Consider the following 19872-nt stretch of genomic DNA (forward strand, 5'->3'; position numbering starts at 1 on the left):
GCCCCTGTAAAGGCCCCGGCTGCAGGTGTGCTCCGGGACGGGCAGAGCCGTGGGGCCGTGCCTCACCCCGGGGCACTTAGTTCCTGGGGCTGCCCTGCTCCCCTCTGGCCGCTGTCAGTGCTGGCTGGGGTCCCTGGATGGGGCCAGAGGGGCTGCGTGGGGCTGGGCGCAGGGCAGGACTGTCGCGGCTGTCCCGCTCGGGGCAGTGTTTGAGATGAGCTCTGGAAAACTGCTTTCAGGGCTGGAGCATTTCGTTGTAGGCTTAGCCAGCACCTCAGTGCAGACCTGGGTCCCAAAATGCATCTTTGTCCAGTCGCTTTTTTGAAAGGCCGGTCTCTAATGTGTGATTTTCTACCTTCTGCAGTCAGGTGGACTCAGGCAGAATCCAGAAATTGGCTAATCTCAGCCAGGACTCGGGAGCGATGTCGCAACAACTCCTCTACCGAGCTCTGGTGTCTGCAAAATGGCTTTCAGAAGCCATCAAGTCCCAGCAAGCTGGCCTGGCCTTGAGAATCGTGGATGCATCCTGGTATTTGCCGAAGATGAAGCGTGATCCGAAGCGGGAGTTTGAGGAGCGCCACATCCCTGGTGCAGTTTTCTTTGACATTGACCAGTGCAGTGACCGAACCTCGCCTTACGATCACATGCTGCCCAAGGCTAGTGACTTTGCTGAGTATGTGGGGAAGCTGGGTGTGGGGAATGATTCCCACGTTGTGGTGTATGATGGCAGCGATCAAGGTCTCTTCTCAGCACCCCGGGTATGGTGGATGTTCCGGGTCTTTGGACATGAAGCTGTCTCCCTTCTGGATGGTGGCCTGAAGAACTGGCAGCGAGAGGGGAATGCACTGAGCTCTGGGAAAACCCAGGTAGCTCCATCTGAGTTCCATGCCTCCTTGGACAAGTCCCTGGTGAAAACTTATGAGGATGTCTTAGATAACTTGGATTCCCATCGCTTCCAACTAGTGGATGCCCGTGCTGCAGGACGGTTCCGGGGAGTAGAGCCAGAACCCCGAGATGGTAATGTGCCTTCTGAGACATTGGCATTATAAAGAGGGGCTTAATTTAAGGTGCCCATCACTTTGACTCCTGTAATGATGGGAAATAATGGCTGTCTTTTATGGGATGGGACTTGAGGCCATGTGTCCACCTGTCCTCCTCTCCTTTTGACTAGCAAGTGCTACCCTTTGAAAATTCAGCAGTGGGGAAGCCATGCATCTTTCTTTCCTCATGAGGGGCTGGGGTGAGAAATATAGCTTTCAATACACCTCAAACATTATCACTGGTCTCTTCAAGTACTGGTGCTGCTCTTCCCCTCGGAATGGCCTGTGGAGGTGCTTCATCAGCGTGGGTTGCTCTGACGGGGAGAAAGATGTGGAGGGAACAAGGGGAAAGAACGGAACTTGACAGGGTTGTGCCTGTGTGGTAGCATGAAGGTTACACATAGAGCCCTCCTTCCTGAGCAACAGTAATCTAGTAAAACAAAGTGTAACAGAAATAAATGTATTCATTTTAGCAAAATACACTAAGCAATAAATATTCCTCCCAGTGAAACAGACTAGGCTTTGCGATAGACTTGTCCCAGACAATAGAGGTTAATTCCTATCCATATTGTTTTTTCCAGGAATTGAGCCTGGTCATGTCCCTGGGTCGACGAGCATCCCCTTCACTGATTTCCTCACAGAGTCTGGGTTAGAGAAGACCCCTGAGCAGATCCGTACTCTGTTCCAGGAGAAGAAGGTGGACCTCTTAAAGCCAGTTGTAGCCACGTGTGGCTCTGGGGTCACTGCCTGCCATGTGGCTCTGGGGGCCTACCTCTGTGGCAAGCCAGATGTCGCAGTGTACGACGGGGCCTGGGTGGAGTGGTACATGCGGGCTCAGCCTGAAAATATTATTTCTGAGGGAAAGGGGAAAACAGTGTAATAAGCTGCATTGTCTCCCAGCTGTGCAGGTAGTTTGCCTTGAAACAGGATTTGGAAAAGATGGGTTTAGCATTCCTGGTTAAGTGTCTTGAGATGAAGGCATTGGATAACAATTATGTGCACATGGTGCTTCAGCACTTTCTCCTTACCGTGCTGCTGCTGCTGCTGCTGCTGCTTAGGAGGATAAAGATGACAGCAGTTCTGGGCAGCCAGCTCTAGGTAACCCTGCCTGAGCAGATAGGGTGGAACACATGTCATCCCAGGGTCACTTCCAACCTCAACCATTCTGTGGTTCTGTGACCATTTCACCATATCAGATGGATGGCAGAGAGTGCTGCTGCCAGCATGGGGAATTAATTAAGCCAAGCTCCTGACTCAAAACATTCAATCATGTTCATTCATGGGATGGTCATACTTATATAACTGTGCCTCATAATCCTGCTCTCTGCCTCTGTCCCACCCATGCACTTTATGGCCATTTTGAGTGCAAAACTTTGTGGAAGGACATGGCTGTTAAAGGAGCAAATATGGTTTTAAGGTTGGCACTTAGGCTAGAGACTTGATCTGTATTTCTTCTTGTACTTGGACTCTTTAACTGCAGTATGTACTTAGCCAGCCTTGTAGCCCCCTGGTCCAAAATCCCCCTTGAGAAAAAGAAGAGATTCTGGGATTTAAATAATGTAAATAAACATGTTTCAAGGTCTTTCTGCTGAATGAAACTTATGTGAGTGTTGCTTGGCTGAATCCTTTTCAGGAATTCTGTTTTTATGGAATCACTTTGTCCACAGTGAGATTCAAACGAGCTATTTCCTTCTCTCTGTGAGTAGAACCACACTTCTCAACAAGCTCTTTGATCCAGGAAAGATAATGGCATGCCTCTCTCTTGGATCTCTGCACCACCTTCCTCCTTTTGGTCCTTGTCCATTTGCTTTTTGGCCTTAAGGTCCAAAGACTGACAGTTGTCAGTCACAGCTCTGTTCTTGAAGCACTGGATGTCAGCTCACATAGCAGAAAATGGACTGCATGGTTATTTTCATTCTTACCATGTAACCTCCTAAAAACTTAGTAGAACTGAGACCTACAGAGGAATAACCCACACTGGCACCTATTTTTCCCAAGACCTTTTTCTCTTATATCTAAAAGTTGAAAGCACACCAGGTATCCCTGATAATGTTCAAGAATTTGTTCTCTCTGGGATTTTCTTCATTACAAAAAATGCCCAAAACTAAACAAAAAAACCACAGAAACCCTCCCACAAAAGAAGCTTGCGTCTTTTCTGGCCTACTGTTAGCTTAGAAGTTAATGAGATGGTTTCTTCTCTTGGGCTTGCAGCAACAGGTACCTGTAGATATCTGTGGATGATGGGGTTGCCCTTTCTAGGGAATGCAATGGATGCTTACTGTCACAGGTTTGACTGCAAGGACTGGATTCTTCCCTGTTGCTGAGTGTTTTATTCTTTGCATTTCCTCTTGCCTCTTTTGGCTTCTTCTTCTTGGCCTTGGCTTGTATGCATGCAAGCTCTATTTCTGCTCACCTCCTGGGGAGCTGGAGTTTCACTGTGCAGTTTATTTCTTCCTCTGTCCTCCCCACTCACACATACGGCCTGACAACCCAGTGACTGACAGCCTGCAATTTCCCTGCTTGCATCCAGACTGACAACCCAGCTCTTTGAGGACTTGGGGCTGGCATTGCAGCAGGTGCTGAGTATACAGGGTGCACAGGGGTCTGAAACAAGTGACCCTTTAGTACACAGAGAGGCTGATTTTGCAGTTTTGTGGCCAGACGAGTGCTCTGCCTGCTCTGTTTCTCCAGGAAATTTTAGTTATTAGGAAAATTGACATATTGCTTCAGACTTACTTTCTGTCTCTTGCATGTCCTTCCAGGATATTTGGTGATGCATCTTAAGCACTGTGTTTCTTTTTTGCCACTGACCCAGCAGTCCTTGGGGTCAGTGGGAATCTCTCTGCTTCCTCTCGAGGCTGAGATGCTTTTCTCTGTCCTGTGTGTCGCAGGGAGGTGTGTGGCACAGCCGTGGCATCCACCTGGAGATTGCAAATTAAGTGCAAATCTTCCCTCTCCCCTCGCTCTACATTTCACTCCCATGGCTCGATGACACCTAGCTGGGCCCTTCCCCCTCTCTGGTATTTATGCCAAGCTTGGCAGTACTCAAGTGCCCTTCTCAGGCTAAATTTTCTGCTACAAAATCTCAGTAATTCTTCACAGCTTTTGGCAAATCTTTTCCCAGATGCTTAGCTTTGCCTTGATTTCTCCACAGAGGAGAAACTGAGATCTTCTTTCCCACAGCAAGATACTTTGTTTTTCTGGGATATGCTCTCTTATGTCATGTATCAAAAATCTATCCAAGAGTGTCTTCTGATGTTCCCCCTCCTTGTAGTTGAGATCTGTTCTCATGATGCAGGCAAAGCACTGAGAACGTTGTGAAGACAATGTTTTCAAAGCCTGGAGACTGCAAAAACCTATTTTGAGCTATAACAGATGCTACTGGACATATGGAACAGCTGAGGGGACTTACACCAGGACTATAAATGTTCTGCAGATCTTTATGTCCCTGACTCAGTGGGTGGGTTTCCTATGGGAACTGAAAGCTGGGGAGAAGTAGATGTAATGCAAATCACTAATGTTCATTATTTTCCTGTGGAAAATTTGCCACAGGGAAATGGGAATAGCATATCTTTGGTGGAATAGGGCTCATGGTAGGCAAAAAGTTGCCTAAACAACAGCCCTGATGTAGGAGGAAGGTCACATTGACCTGTGGCTAACTTGAGACTAGAGTTTTTACAGCTCTGTATGCAAATTTGAGAATCCCAGGCCAGCACGTAAACTCTTTATTGGTTTATTGGTATATTTTACTATCTGCAATACTTTTGTCCTGAAGGAGATTGGGATTTTGTGAAAACAGTCTGCTCCAGTCAAAAGTAATCCCATGGTCCCCTGTTCTTCACTTGTCTTCTTTGCCACTTGCCTTCCTCTTCCTTCCATACTGCTCCCTAGCAGTCAGGTTGCACTATTTCATGCTTCATTTCCCAGCAAACTTTTTGTTCCCCTGCAAACTTTTCCAAATTCTAAAGCAGCTGTTCTTCTACCAGCACCACTGGCCCGAGCACTGCATGAGCCATGGTAATTGCTGTTGCCTGCAGGGACATTTCATGTTCCTCCCATCTCTCCTGGTCCCAGCTTACAACCAGGTGCTACATAACCATTCTGTCTCCTTCTCCCAGCTGTCTTCCAGCAAAGGTGCTGAGTGATGCACGTACACACACAGACTTTGCACGCTGCTTTGAATGCAGGTACATTGCTCACAGACCTCATGCAGCACAAGGAGCTGGAGAAAGATTCACTTGCCTGCATGCCATGGGGCCTTTCTCTTCCTTCTCCATGAGCCATATGCCTGGCTCAGCTGGCAGTCAAGCTGGACTCTATTACTGAACTGTGTTCACCCAAATTTTATTTGCCCGATTCACTGTCGGCTTAATGGCAAAATGTCAGAGCATCACTTGTCTTCCCCTCTCTGCTTCCTGCAGAAAAGAGAGTGGCACTGATCCTGCATGGACATGCCAATTAGTTCTTCCTGGTTTGTCCTCTGGTGTCTCACACCATGTAATCCCTAATATGTGTTCCCAGCCTGTCAGAGTGGTGACACTGTCTGGGCCAACACATGGTGATCCCTGCACAACATAACAGTTCCGTAAGAGCAGCTTCACAACGCCGGAGATGCATCATATACCATGTACCAAGCTGGCTCATCAGAGCACTAGTGTGTGCAACCTTCTGCAGGATTGCATTACATTCCCATTTACCCCCTGCTCTGTTCTCTTCAGCTCTTGTTCAGCCCAGTATCCAAGGGCTGTCAAGTTTTTCCTGCTCCCGGTCTGTCCGTGCAATGGTCCCCATGATTTCACTGGGTACTCAGCAGGGCTGTATGGTCTTACACCATCACACAGCCCCGGGTAAGCTCTTGTTTGCTCTTGTCTCTGTTTCTGTACATGTGTTTTACAGACAGTCATCATAAAGGCAGGAGGAACAAGTCATAGAATTGTAAAACATTAAGATTGGGAAAGAACTGTTACAATCAAGTCCAACCTTTGACCAAACACCACCGATTGTTTAAATTTACCTCTCCTGTATTCTATTGCTTGATTTTAGGGGAGCTTAACAAAGGCACATTAATTGCATCTCAGAACTACATCTGGTGATGGTGTGCAATCAGGTCTGTATTTAGCCCACACCAACAACTCATCAGAACATTTTAGTTGGTAACTCACCCCACACTGGCTTCTTCCTAAAGAGGATTTTCACATACTGTGGGGAAATCCCTGATCTGGTGGGCTTCCAATACATTTTTTGCTGTATGTTGCAGAAGAGAAGGCTCTGGTGTTGGAAGTGGTGCTCCTTGACCTATTTCCTATGTCTCTTTAGATTTAGCAATTAACTTTTCACCCCATGGCCCTGGGGTGAGCAAGACTTGAGGTTCCAGCCACAGGTGGAGACTGGTATTGATGGAAGAAAGTATGCCTTCAGTATAGATCACCCTGGACTTGTGAGCGGCATTGTCAGGCAGGAGCTTGGAAAAGAAGGTGTTGAGAACAAGAGATGGACCCTAAAAAGCAGCAAGAGGCTGAGGGGCTGTGAGAGGAGGAAAAGGAGAGGGTGAATCCTTGGTAAAAGAGGGGAAAAAAATGAAGGCAGGGCAGATTTCTTGGAGGGGGAGATAAGGGGTTTTAGGCTGCCACCCAACTGCTGCACTCATATCGGAGAGCCACAGTCCTCACCCCAGTTCTGTGCTGGAGCTGCAGCCAGGACAGACTGCAGTCCTCACACACCAGAGTGCAGGGCAGAGGTCTCCAATTTGCTGTGGTTTGACTCAGAGCCAGAATTCGGAGGACAGCAGTCTGACAGCCCAGAGCTGTATTGCACTGTGTGATGCTTCAGCTTGGGTCAGTGTTAGTGTGAGCATCTTTGATGCACTTTACTGCTCAGTGGAGACTGGTCCAAGGGCTGGGCAGTAATTTTGGCCAGAGCCTGCTCCGTATAGGTAGAAAAAATTTTTTTTCATGCTCTCTCTGTTAATGGTCACTCTAGCATTGGTTCAAAATTATTTGAATTTATACCCTGGGGCAGCTGGATTGTTCCTGTGCTAAAATTAGCTGAAGGTCAGCAATCTTGAAACCTTTTCCGTGTTGCCCTCTCTTCCTCTCCTCCCCTTGGCACTCGTCGACAGAAGGAGCAAAGTACACACGCCATCTTTGTTAAGGAAATCCTGGGTGATTTGGGGGAAGGGTGATGCTGCCTTCTCCTGTAGGGAATGATTTGCAAGTAAAACAAGAAGGAAGGATGAGAAGAAAAGGAATGTAAAACATAATGTTTCTCTTTACCCAGCCTCTTCACTCAATAACGCCCCACCTCAAAAACGCAAGAAAAATGAAGTGTTGTATGTCTCTGCAGTGCTGCATTACCCTGTCAAGGAAGAGACAGGAAGTTGCTTAGGTGGAGGAAGGTTTTGAGCCACAGTGGGGTGAAACACCAGACTTTCCTTTCCATTTTTAATGTGCTTGAGCTGCTGGCAAGCACAGCTGTGCTTAGGTGGGAGTGGGAAAAGCAGAGCTGCTGGAGAGAGAGCTTGTTCAGGTAGTGTCCGTGCCAAGGAGCGTGTTTGAACAGAGTCCCCTGGGGCATGAACTGCTGAGCACCAGGCTCGGCCTGGCAGGAGCGAGGGACAGAGGCAGGGCTAGATTCCGTAACGCGGGATTGGCACATCGGCCTCGGCGGGCGATACGTGCCTGGGGCAGAGGTAAAACTCCCCACAGAGCTGAGTTACAGTCTGAGCTCTCTGTTGCCCAGACGCGACCAGGAAAGGCAGGAGCCCAGGGGAAGGGCGCGGCGGGTTTGTGCTGGTAGAGCAGCACAGGGGGGAGTTTGTTGAGTCAGCAACTCCTCTGAGCTGGAAGAAAAATTGTTCCTGCCTCCTGCCAGCACTTCATGCAGATCCAGAATACAGTTCCCAGAAGTGTCCCTACATATGTTAGCGAGAAGGCAACTGTGCATATTTTGCTGCAAGGAAGTATGGCAAGTGACGCGGCACTGAGCGGTGAGCCTGGGGTAATGGTGTCGTGAAGGGAATGCTGTGAATTACAGCGCTGAGGGGCTTATCTGCCCACTGCCAGGGAGCAGGTTGTGCTTCCTGTCTCCGAGGAAGCTTGCAGACAAGACCCAGGACTGGAAGCAGGCTCAGTACCAGCCGCAGGGCTGGGGTCGTGTGGTGCAGTACCCTCCGTTACAGCATCCTCATTGCAGGAACAGCGAGCTGGGAAAACTACAGTTCCCATCACCCTTTTGTGCATATCCCTGCGAAACTACAATTCCCAGAACCTTTTAATGAGCCACAGAGGATGTCTATGGAAATAAATTGCCGACGATTTTTGCATAACACCCTGCACCTCCGGAGTGCTGACCGGCCCATGGTTTGTGAAAACGGGAACAGGGGAAAAGCCAGGGAGTGTCAGCGCTGTGGAGCTGTGGTTTCGCCCGCCCCAATAGTCGCAGTGATATCCTCCAGCGCCGAGCAACCTTCCTCCTCTCAGGACTCCCTTGATAGTCTCAGGGAAGAACCTGGCCCCCGGGAAACACGGCTGCAGCGGAGGGAGAGGCAGATAAACTACAGATCCCGGCATTCTCCGACAGGCAGCACCTGCGGCAGTCCCTGCACGCCGTGGGGGAGGTGGGGGTGAGGATGAGGATGGAGGGCAGGGAGGAGATGCAGGGCGCCGTGGGGCTACGCTGCACCTGGGACATCCCGCCACCCGCTGGCACCCAGGCCAAGTGGGTGAGGCTCAATGTGGGGGGCACCGTCTTCCTCACCACCAGGCAGACCCTGTGTCGGGAGCAGAAATCTTTCCTGTGTCGCTTGTGCCAGGGCGAGGAGCTGCAGTCGGACCGGGTAAGGCAGCTGGGTTGCCTCCCTCACCGTGCCCCACCGAGCACGGGGAGGGCTGGAGGGATGCAGGGACGGAGCCAGACCCCGGCAGCTGCAGGAGCAACTGAGTGAGAAATGCCTGCTCTTTCCCCCTCCTCTCCCGGGAAGGATTTCCCCATGCCAGATCTCACTTTGCTGTGTTGTAGCCTGGCACCTGCTTTCTCGAGCTGGGGAAAAGAGAGGCCATCTCCCCTTCGCTCCTGTTCTCCTTCCTCTTTGTCACCCCACATCCTGGGTCTATTTCCCAGCTGTGTCTGCCTGACTCAGCCTTGTTCCCTGTAAGGGGATCTCTGCTCTCTCACCCCAGGCCTGGATGCACAGTTGCACAAAGAGACTGAGGCCTATTTTTTGGGCCTTTTCAGCTGGACTGATTCATGCTGAGGTGGGCATGCTGAGCAGACCAATACAGGAGTTAAAATCCAAGCTGGGCTGACTTGGCTAGGGACTCTCAGGGACTCATGGTTTCCAAAGAATCTTAGAAATTGGGGACATTTTTGCTTAGGTTTGTATTTTCTTGTATTTTAGGGTATTCAAAGGTTGGTTACAAGTTTCCCTTGGGTTTTTTCTCCTTGTGATCTATCTCTGTTGCTAGGATGAAACTGGTGCATACCTAATAGATCGGGACCCCACTTACTTTGGACCCATTCTGAATTTCCTCCGTCATGGGAAGCTGGTCCTGGATAAAGATATGGCTGAAGAGGGTGAGTCGTGGAGCTCAGAAACCTCCCACTTACCATCACTGCCATAGTCAGGAAAAATAGGACTTGTTGTCAACCTTGTTGTCTCGTTCTCCTTTTGGGTGTTGATGTGGGGGGATTTCAGCGAGCTATCCCTGCAAAGCATGATAATGTCTCCTTTACTAAAGGGGATTGGAGTGGATGAGGAAGGCATCCTAGCAGGTGTTGTGGCATCATGACTGTTTGTCCAGCAGAGATGTCACCAAAAGAGAAGTAGGCAAGATCTCAGCCTCCATAAGCCATTTGTTACTTGTTCCCAATCTACTTTTAACCAGGCTCTGTGACTGAGTTTTCTATTAATGACTGAGTGTTTCTAATTAGGAATGAAAGCCCTGAAGACCAAACAAAACCGAGCTCTGTAATAAAGACCATCATTAATCAGCAATATGCACTGTATGCTGCTTGTGCTCTGACGGGTTGTGGACTGCAGAAATTCCAGTGGAGCAAGCCAGGCAAACCAATCCCTCATTTGAGGTTGACAGTGGGTCCAGTAGGACGACTCGGTCACATCACAGTGTTACCAGCCAGCAGTTCACAGTGCCTTGTTATTTTTTGGATGCTAGGGCCTAATAAGGAGCCAATTCCAAAGACAGGCTGTGCTGTCCAGCCCTTTCCAAGCACAGTTTCTGCATGTTCATTAGTCTTCTTGCCTCTCTTACATATCTTTACCTAAAGCAAGGAAAGTTTTCTTCAGAATAGTCTTATCAGTTATAATTCCAGAAATATATCCAAGTAATGGTACAGGATTGTAATAAGCACAATTTTGAGGTGTTTCGTCCTTGACAGTTCTTGTAATCCTGAGGTCAGACAGAGTTCATCTGCAGGTTTTAATATCAAATCTAAAACATAAACAGGAGTCCAGTTCATTTGCACTGACTTTTGTTTTCCTGCTGCAAACATTCAGGCTGGCATAAAACTAATCCATTTGGCAATTCATGGCTGAATGAGAGACACAGAAGAGGTCTGAGTGTGTCAGGTAGTGAAGGATCAATCTCCCCACCTACATTTTCTGTGTACTGCCCTGGGGACATGTGAGTGTTGGCTCCCAGCCACCTTTCCCTTACTAACCCTCTGGGAACCAGCTCCCTTTTCCTGGAGGACTGTTAGCAAACAGGTGAGTCTCAGGAGAGGTGATGGATGCAGACACCATAGAGAAAAAAATCAAAACTTTGCTGTTTACCTGTTTTGAGTTGAAGAACAGGGAAGAGAGCCAAAGATCATCTAAAGTCATATGGGGCTGCAATTCCAAGTGGCCCAGGAGGTAAATTAGGCTTTTCTAGGGTCTTTTGATGACTTGTCAGAACCAGAAGTTGTGGTTCTCTGCCTTAATAAGAGTCTGAGCAAGGTGATAACAAGTTATCATTGAGAGAGACTGAAGCCTACAGTTGTTCTCCTTGGCCAGTTATCTGGGAAAGGTATTAGCAGTCCTCAGCACAAGCCTTCACTGGCAGTGCCTGTTTTGTAGTAGCAGGCAGCATAAAGAAATTGGGGTGAGCATTAGAAACAGGATGCAGAGAGCCAGGTTTCAATTCTCTGCAGTAAGAGTTTCAAGCCTGTTAAGAAGTGAAGCAATAGTATAATTTCTCTCTATGGACCTTGTGAAGCTCAGAATTGATCATTTGCAAGTTGAAAAATAAAGATGGGCTGTTAGCTTTGTGGTCCTTCTGTCTGTCTTTCTCAGGGATCCTTGAAGAAGCTGAGTTCTACAACATCGGTCCTTTGATCCGAATAATCAAGGATCGAATGGAGGAGAAGGACTACACAGTAACACAGGTATGGCAAGATAGAGTGGGGTGAGGAAAGGAGGGGATGTAAAAAGGGAGAAAGATGAGTCTAGAGGGAGAGAAGACTTGAGAGAAGCAGCAAGGAATGGAAGGAAGCAACTAATTAGAGATTATGTGCTAATCCCTATGCAGCAAAATTTTGCAGGGGACAAGCTACCACCAATTTAGTTACAATAAACAAGTTGCAGGTTTGTTTTGCATCCCCAGAAGTAATGCTGGATGTAGCCCCTGAAACTAAATCAGCTTCTCTAGCTTTTGGAAGAAGGCAGCTGGTTGCTGTGGGATATAGAGGAATGTTTGTGAGGAGAGCAAAGGTGTCATGGAGGTGTCATGGTGTGGGGAGTCCTGGGAGTGTAATCACAATGAAGAGCATGGTAATACCTGTAGAGAAACCTGGAGGAAACAGGTGAAGAGATGGCTGTGAAAGAGTTAAGTGCAGATAGGGAATCAATCCTGTGGCACAATCACACCCTGTCTTGGCCAGCAACCTTTGAAAATCTGTCTTAGGGGGGCGATTGTCTGCTATCTCACTTTTCATCTTGTCTGCCTCAGGCTGTAAGCCTCCAGCAACACAGTCATTTTGTGCTGAAAAACCCCATTAGCCTTTGTTGCTTTTGCAAAAATGGTTTTGTAATGACAAGTACAAACTCCCCATCAAAAGAGGCCAGTATCTTCTGGGGACAATGCAGGAAGCATTTAGCTCAGTCCCTCCTCTCCAGAAGAGATACTGTTCTTGCTTCCAATGACAGCACAGTATGAAGTTGTTCGTGGTTTCCACTCCCCTTTCACCTGGGAACGTGGGAAGGACAGGTCTGTCAAGGAGGGGTATTACCACTTCATTTTGCAGGAGGGGAACAGCTTTTAGCATGTGACTGTTGTCAGTGTTCGCTGCAATTTTGCTCTCAGGTGCCTCCTAAGCATGTCTACCGTGTGCTGCAGTGCCAGGAAGAGGAGCTCACTCAGATGGTTTCCACTATGTCAGATGGATGGCGCTTTGAGCAGGTATGGATAAGGCAGAGCAGGGGGGGAAGGAGTGGTTTTTTGGGGAAAAGATCGTGGATACCATACAGTTGCCAGGCAAGGCTCCTTCCCTCTCTGAGAATACTGGGTAAGTCATTGACTGAGCCATCACACTGGCTCTTTCTTGCCCCTTTCTAGAGGTTTAGAGGATACTGTGTGAGGCCAGTCTGTTTTGCATGCTGGCTGACTTCTCTCCTGGTTCTCTGTGTTGTCTCCTCAGCTTAGTTATGAGGCCTTTGCACTGGGATTATGGATTGGACTTGATGCTGCATGGTGGACTTTCTGCCTTGCTCCTCAGGTGGAGTGGATGTTTTCAGGAATGTGTGCTTGTGATTCTTGCTCTCATCTTTTCTAGCTTGTGAACATTGGCTCATCCTATAATTATGGGAATGAGGATCAGACAGAATTCCTGTGCGTGGTCTCCAAGGAGTTGTACAACTCCCCCAATGGCCTGAGCTCTGAGCCCAGCCACAAAGCCAAGGTGAGATCAGCTTTGCTATGGCCCTGCTCCCATTGCCTATGAGATCCTTTGCTCTTTGCTCCTTCTCTCTTTTCTCTCTCCCCTGCGACAGTGGGGCACCTCAGTGGTGAAATACTGGGGCCTGTCCCGGTGTTCAGCACCGTGGCATTACACCCAGTGCCCAAAAGGAGGAGTGTGTGTGTTGGAAGGGTGGTGTGTGGCTGTGTGCGGCAAATGGCTTTAGCAAGTCACCCTGGCACTTCTCATGCTACTCTAACATCCCCCTCATGCCTCCTCATGCCCATTCTGTGTGTGTCACTGCCTATAGGGCATTATTTCCCTGAAGGTTTTGCAGCATTGTCTTTCCTTTTTCCGAGTCTCAGCCTGAGGGGTGGATATCTCCTGCTCCCCTTTTGAGGGAAGGACAGAAACATGTGGCAGTGCATGAGACCCTGTAGACACCCAGGATGCAGGAAGGAACACTAGCAACTGATGGCAGTTGTTGGGTGGTGGGGTCACAGCACTTGTAAGTGGGTTAGATACCCTGACGTGATACTCCAGAGGAAAACAAGTCTCTCTGTTCCCTGACCTAGAATTGTGTTGGCCATGGGGAAAGGTCCCTTTTTATTCCAGTGTTATGACGATTGCTTTGTTCCGTTGTGTGTCAGAAAGAACTGCCGTGGCTCATCTTGCAAGTATCTCCACTCTTTCTTCCTTTTGTCCCGCATGCTGGGCCACAGAGCACAGAGGAGGACCTGGAGGAGGAAGAGCAGGAGGTGGAGGAGGAGGCAGAGGCAGAGGCAGAAGCAGAAGCAGAGGAGAAAGGTGCAGCAAATCCCTGAGGAAAATGATAAAAATAACCCCCCAGGCATAGACCCGTCCACCTTTCTGGTGAGAGCTCACAGCTAGCAGCAGGGAAGGACTAGAGCAGGTGTGGGGTGTGGGGGCTGTCCTCTCCAGGAGTTGGAGTCTCTCTGGAGATAAAGCTGATAGGGGAGAGCTGTTACCATGGCTGCTGCTTTGTATTTTAAACTGTTTGGTTTATCTACGGTTTTATTTTTATTTGCAGACTGTCCATCTATTCGGGATTGTGCTAAACTCTCTTCCTGCGGACCCTCCCTCCTGCTCCCTTCCGTGTCCATCCCAGCACTGTCATCTACCTCCCACATTGCCTCACTTGCCAGCCTCCAGCATTCTTCCCTCTGCTCTCTTTGTTCCCCAGGGCTCAGAGTGGTCTCTGCCCAGGGCCCTGTCTCTCTCTGCTCCTCACTTTTCCTCCTCTGCAGGTATGTTACCTGTCTGCACTCCCAGCTCCTGCCAGCCTGAGCTCTGCATGAGTGACTCACTTCCCTCTTGTGGGTATGGCCCTGGTTTGTAGAGCTTGGGGAGGGGAAGGAGGGAGGTGTGAGGTTGACTCATCCCTAAGATGGCTTTACCTATGCGTGCCTTTACCTGCCAAGCAGATCCTATGGCTCTGGACCAGAGGCTCTGGCAGCAGAAAGGAGAGCGCAGCTGGGAGAGGGGTGGAAATGAATGCAAAGCAGGCAGGGGTGGTTCAGGGAAGGGGTGGAATTTTGCCACGTGTCTGCGTGACACACATGCCAGATCGCTTCTCCAGGCTCTGTCTGCAGCTCCTTTGCCTGCCAGCCCAGGAGCAGTTTGCAGAAGGCAGCCTGTTGTTTTTTCCTCGCTGGGCTTTTCCCCCACTGGCTGTGCCAGGGTGAGAGCGCAGTGGGAAAGGTGGCAAAGGCAGAGCAGAAGCAGCTGGTCCCCATTGCAGATGTTCTCACAGCTGTGTGCAAAATGAGCCTCTCTGCTCTGCCTCCTACAGCTCCTTTGCCTGCCAGCCCGGGAGCAGTTTGCAGAAGGCAGCCTGTTGTTTTTCCCTCGCTGGGCTTTTCCCCCACTGGCTGTGCCAGGGTGAGAGCGCAGTGGGAAAGGTGGCAAAGGCAGAGCAGAAGCAGCTGGTCCCCATTGCAGATGTTCTCACAGCTGTGTGCAAAATGAGCCTCTCTGCTCTGCCTCCTGGTTAGGAAGGCTGGCTGGCTGACATGCATGGGGCTGGGTACGGAAAGCATTAGAAGGATTCCTCTCCATACTGCAAAACTGTGAGGCTCTTGTTAAACTGGAGATGCTCAGTGCCAATCTCCACCTGTCCTGATGGAGGGCACTTGTTAGCTGGCTGACGTTTCTCTCTCCCTCTGTTTGAAAGCCTCCTTGTCTATGGCTGTGGGACCTGAGTGTTATTATCTTAAGACTCGGTGTATGTTAATCACATGGACTTTTTCTTCCTTTTGGTCTGTTTTCCCACTGTCATTCCTCATGTCTTTTCTTTTTCTTCTGTTCGTGTTTCCTGTCATTTCCCTTTTTCTGATTCTCATTCTCCCCCCCATGCTCAGTTGCTTTTTTTCCTACCGTTGACTTTGTTTCTCTTTCTCTCTCCTCTAGCTGTTACAAGCCAGAGATCTGAGGACATGATCTGAACACTCCAGTCCAGCCTTTTCATTTCTTGTTTATATCTTTATTTTTGTACTGCAGTGTATGGCAGCCCCTTGTCCCACAGTGACACCCCCAGCCCCCTTCACTCTTCACATGCAACCATTTTTTTTTTTACAAACTCAAGTCAGAGGCCTGAGCTTCCAGCCCTGGAGGAGGGCAGATGCTCCATGGAGCCCCTGGGCTGCGGTAGGAGCTGGAGCCCACGGCCCCCTCCTATGCCTGGCAGTCTGGCTTTCCTTAGTGTCACAGTGGCCCCTGGTGGGGACATGAGCGATCAGCCACTGCAGCCTGCGGTCCCTTCGTGAGCACCCTGGATGCAAATGGGGACTGAAATGGTGGCAGCTGTGGAAGAACCAGCCCTTGCCCTTTCGCTGTTGCAGGCAACTGGTCTGGGCATGTGGCCCGCGGACAAATGCAGAGCCACCGTCCTTTTCTGGGCCACCTGTATTGCTTGGAGGTGTCCCTGTGCTGGGTATCATGTTCCTTGGTGCCTCCCTCCCTGTCCCCCAAAGCAGCCCTGTGCCAGCAGTGTGAGGAGAACGGTGTGCTTCCTGGGTACCAGGAACATGCTGGTACCTGATGTTGTGTCAGCCAGCACCAGGAGATCCCAGTTTTGGGGAGCGGGGTGTTTGCTTCACTGCTATGTCTGAAGACTCCTGAATAAAATTCACAGTCTGTTCCTCCTTGCCGCCTCTCATTTCAAGTGGCAGGAATTCACTGCTGGTGTGTAAGGGGGTGGGAGCTGGAGAAAAGGAGTTTGGATTCATCACCTGGAGCCACCAGAAGCTGCTTGTGCTGTGCCTGTCTTCTGGGGGCTGGAGGTTCTTCCCACTGTCAGTGCGTGTCTGTGCTGCATCCCCACTGCAGGCAGCTGGGCTACAGAGCAGGTTTGCTTATTGATATCTGCACCCTTAAATCATGACAATCAGTGAGGACCACCTGTCTAGCGAACGTATCGACCCCAGGGACATCTGGGGTAGCGGGTGGGCAGGGGTGTGGAAACTTTTACCAGTTGCCAGTGCCAGGACTGGAGTGTGGTCAAAAACATACAAACCTCAAGATAATTTTTAGCAGAGTGAGGCAAACTAGAGCCAAAATAATTCTCAAATTAATTTTATTTCTAATTCCAGAGAGTGGCCAATTGTGTACACACACACACACACACACACACACATACACACACACACATATCTTTAGTTAAAAAACCAAACCCGCAGCAGTTGCAGTTTAAGCCCTGTGCCCTGAAGCCTTCTCCTTCACCTCCTGGATTACCTGAGATAGGAGATGGAAGCAGTTGAGACGCCCTGATGTTAAAGGTATTTGGAAGGGCCAAGGGAAGGGGATTGGAGTCTGCTCCAGCATTTTTACTGGGGGAAGTGCAGCAGTGGAGGTTGGGTGCTGCTCCAGCAGGGAGGCAGGACACGTGCTTGGGGGTGCAATGCTGGACTCATGCCTGGGAGTCAGTGAGACGTGAAGAGTTGCCCGGCTGAGCTGAACAGCACACTGAACAGCACACGCCAGCTAAGAAAAGAAGCAATTAGGGAGATGGAAGAGGAGGAGTGATGGGAGGGGAAGGGGGATGAAGGATAAGCAGCAGGAAGGAAGAGGGAGGCAGATTGATTTCACAGTTGCTGGAATCTCTAACTACATCAGTCACATTTTCTTTCAGCAAATGTTCCAGCATAGGACTGTGGCTGAATCACATGGTTCATGGAAAGTTCAACTCCCTTTATTCCTCTTCTCAGAAACCATTGGCTTGGGACTATTGCTGTGTGCCATGTCATTGCCCACAACTCCCCCACCTCCCTCCCTTCCCCCCTCTTTTGGATGGATGGCCTAAAACCCCCTTGGGATGCTCCCTGGGAAGCACTGATGGGGAAGAGGGTCTGCCTGCTTTTCTCTACAATCCCTGCAGCAGCCTTTTTTTAACCCTGTTCAGAAGAGCATCCTGGGTCTGACAACATCCCACACTCTTTTTCTGAGAGGCAAGTGAGCAAGATCAGGAATGAGTGCCATGTGAGTGTAGGTGTGATAGGGAGAAGACAGAGATGCACTTTTCTCAGCTCATGGTTTGGTTCATCCAGCCCAGCACTTGAGTGATCCTGGTGTATACTCCATAATGATTTGCACGTGCACATCCCATTCCCCAGCTGACCAAACCAGCCAGAAACCATCTGCCACTGGGTTCTTTGCAGGCCAGTGGACCTCCAGAATCACCCTAGAAAAAAGAAAAGTAAAATGAAAAGTGATGGTGATCCACCAGGTTCTGCTGCTGCCTGATTATGCCATCTTTGAGCCCCTCTGTATACAGATTCCTGTATCCCCTCAACTCGTGCCTGGGACATCTGCAACATTCCTTGTACCTTAGGTAGACGCCAGAAACAGTGCAAACATCTGACTCATTTATTCCTTCATCGTGCAAATTCCTCCCTCTCAGCCAGGTCCCAAAAAGCTGATTGTTCTACTGATTCCTCTTGCTGTGTATGGCATTTCCAAACATGTGGCAAGCAAGGAAGCTGATGGAATTTAACTGGATTCCTTGAGGGATGGCAGAGAGGAATTCCTTGAGATTGATAGTAATGAAGGAACAGGCGGGTTACTGTGTATGAGAGGCGCTAAAGAGGCTGAGGGTGTAAGAGACTGATGTAGTCACCTGACTTGAAAGTGGGAGGTAGAGTGGAGAACAGGCTGAAGTGAGAAAAGAGTATTTTAACTGTATTTGGATACTGTCTAAGGCAAGGATGCTGGGAAGAAGTGGTCATGAGAGCTTAGATCAGAGGAAGTGTTGGAAAAGGGACCTTATACAGTCTTTTCCCCCTCATTTCAGACTGTGGATTGCATTTATGAGACTTGGGACACATCCCACCACTGGTAGTCACCCCTGATCCCATGACTCCTCTGTCACCTGGCAGGCATCCTTCTTGCCCTGGTAGTAGCCAGCACACAGCATCCTGGGAGTAATCATGTAGTGATAGGCCTCACTGCAGATGTTTTGCTGGATGAGCTGCACGTCCACCTTCTGCAGAACATTGCTGATGTGCCCTGAAAGGTAGAGCACCAAAAGTAGCACAGGTGAGCTACGGTGGAACTTCCCCCAGCCCATGCCTACCTCACTGCATGCTGAAACCTGCCATCGGAATTTCTGTTCTGCTCTCCACTGGCATCACAGTTTCTGACTTTCAGCAGATCACTTTTTCTGCATGGAAGAAGTAAAATTCCCCTTCATTCCACAAGGATATGTTTTGGGCACTTCATCTTTTGGGACAAGGGGTATTCTGCTTTGGGGAAACCTCTGGGTTGTCAGTCTTGGGTTTGTTTCTCACTGAAATGGTTGTTAAGCTCGTCTGTCTAAGAATACAAACCAGGAGCGTCCAGTTCTGTAAAGTCTCCTGAGTGTTTCCAGTTAGGAAGCAGCTGGAACAAGTCTGTGGGTGGGTGAAGGCGCTAAGTTGACCGGAAGGGCTGTTCTAGTCCTTGGAGGAAGAAACACACACTGTCCCCATATAGATTACCAGACTGTCATGCCTGCCTCTCCAAATGGGGTTTCAGGGCACTCAACAGGTAACTTTGCATAACCTATTATCCAAAATCAAAAGGAGCGAAGAAAGCACAATGTTTTGGGATGAACAGAAACCTCTTGTGCCTACAACACATCTGAACCTATGTTTCTGCCTCAGCACTGCTGCAGTAGGCCACTAAGAGACCTTGAACCTACCACCTTCCTTGAGGGCTCCCCAGCCAGTGATCCAGCAATGAAGGCCAGGCTCAAAGATGTGAGAAGGAGCAGGCAAGCAGATGGGCTGGATTAAGGATGAGATGATCACAGGATGGTCCAGCTGGAGCAGGGCCACATCATAATCATGGCTGTCCTCCTCGTAATAAGGGTGGAGGAAGAGATGGATAACCTTGAAGGACACCTCTGTATGGCCGGTGGCATTTTGCAAGTATTTGCCCAAGTAAACGGTCCAGATGGAGGGGGAGGCCAGCCTGTAGGATGCAGCAGAGGAGCATGGGACCCAAAGGGCAGGCTTTGCAGGTACTGCTATCCCCATCCTAGCACATGCTGACATCTCCATCTTTATGTGGGAACAACGCAAAGCCAAAACAAAGACGGAGCTGTGAAGCATCTTCCACTGTCATTGCCCCCTCAAAGCTGCTCTGTGAATGCCAGCATTGCCCCCTTTTCCCTGCACGCACCCCCAGATAATACTGCATGTATCCATACCCCTTTCTTCAGCTCCAAGCCATGGAGAAGCATGGCTGAGGTCCCAGATGAGGGGTGCAGCTGCCCCATGACATTTTCTCCAGTCAGAAGAGCTTCCAATTATGCATGACATAGAAAGCAATGCAAATCTTTCTATCCAGCACCTCCCCTCTCCATTTACCTCTCATCCTGGAAGCAGTGCGCAGCTGAGACCACCCAGCGGTCAGCAATCAGTGTTCCTCCACAAATGTGGCGGCC

General features: G+C 49.5%; 3 protein-coding genes across 9 annotated transcripts in view; 2 read left to right on the forward strand and 1 right to left on the reverse strand.

The window, feature by feature from the left end:
• MPST (mercaptopyruvate sulfurtransferase) overlaps positions 1-2642 on the forward strand; it is a 4079-nt gene extending 1437 nt beyond the window's left edge. For 2 of the 3 annotated variants that reach the window (XM_017737882.1, XM_017737883.1), the window contains 2 exons: positions 365-1017; positions 1622-2642. In XM_017737882.1, coding sequence (XP_017593371.1) covers positions 365-1017; positions 1622-1920 — 952 coding nt within the window. In that variant the 3' untranslated portion in view covers positions 1921-2642. Of the gene's footprint in view, positions 1-6; positions 26-364; positions 1018-1621 lie in introns of those variants that run through there. The other variant, XM_008636418.2, reaches the window with a different exon arrangement.
• Positions 2643-8667: 6025 nt separating this feature from the next.
• KCTD17 (potassium channel tetramerization domain containing 17) lies at positions 8668-16093 on the forward strand. Of its 5 annotated transcripts, none has more exons than XM_017737884.1 (8): positions 8668-8874; positions 9503-9611; positions 11329-11420; positions 12338-12433; positions 12807-12932; positions 13652-13736; positions 13981-14270; positions 15360-16093. In XM_017737884.1, the coding sequence occupies exons 1-7, from the start codon at positions 8668-8670 to the stop codon at positions 14235-14237; spliced, it is 972 nt and encodes a 323-aa protein (XP_017593373.1). In that variant the 3' UTR covers positions 14238-14270; positions 15360-16093. The 5 variants fall into 5 exon arrangements, with proteins under 5 accessions (XP_017593373.1, XP_017593374.1, XP_017593375.1 ...); XM_017737885.1 differs by having other exon boundaries at positions 13981-14197; XM_017737886.1 differs by lacking the exon at positions 13981-14270 and having other exon boundaries at positions 13652-13802.
• A 1024-nt stretch (positions 16094-17117) lies between these two features.
• TMPRSS6 (transmembrane protease, serine 6) overlaps positions 17118-19872 on the reverse strand; it is a 17820-nt gene continuing 15065 nt past the window's right edge. Inside the window, 4 exon segments of the mRNA XM_017738026.1 lie at positions 17118-17628; positions 18316-18452; positions 19126-19397; positions 19796-19872. Of these exon segments, the coding sequence (XP_017593515.1) occupies positions 17470-17628; positions 18316-18452; positions 19126-19397; positions 19796-19872 (645 nt within the window). The 3' untranslated portion in view covers positions 17118-17469.

This window comes from Corvus brachyrhynchos, unplaced genomic scaffold (genome assembly GCF_000691975.1).
Source record: "Corvus brachyrhynchos isolate BGI_N302 unplaced genomic scaffold, ASM69197v1 scaffold56, whole genome shotgun sequence".
Taxonomy (NCBI): Eukaryota; Metazoa; Chordata; class Aves; order Passeriformes; family Corvidae; genus Corvus; species Corvus brachyrhynchos.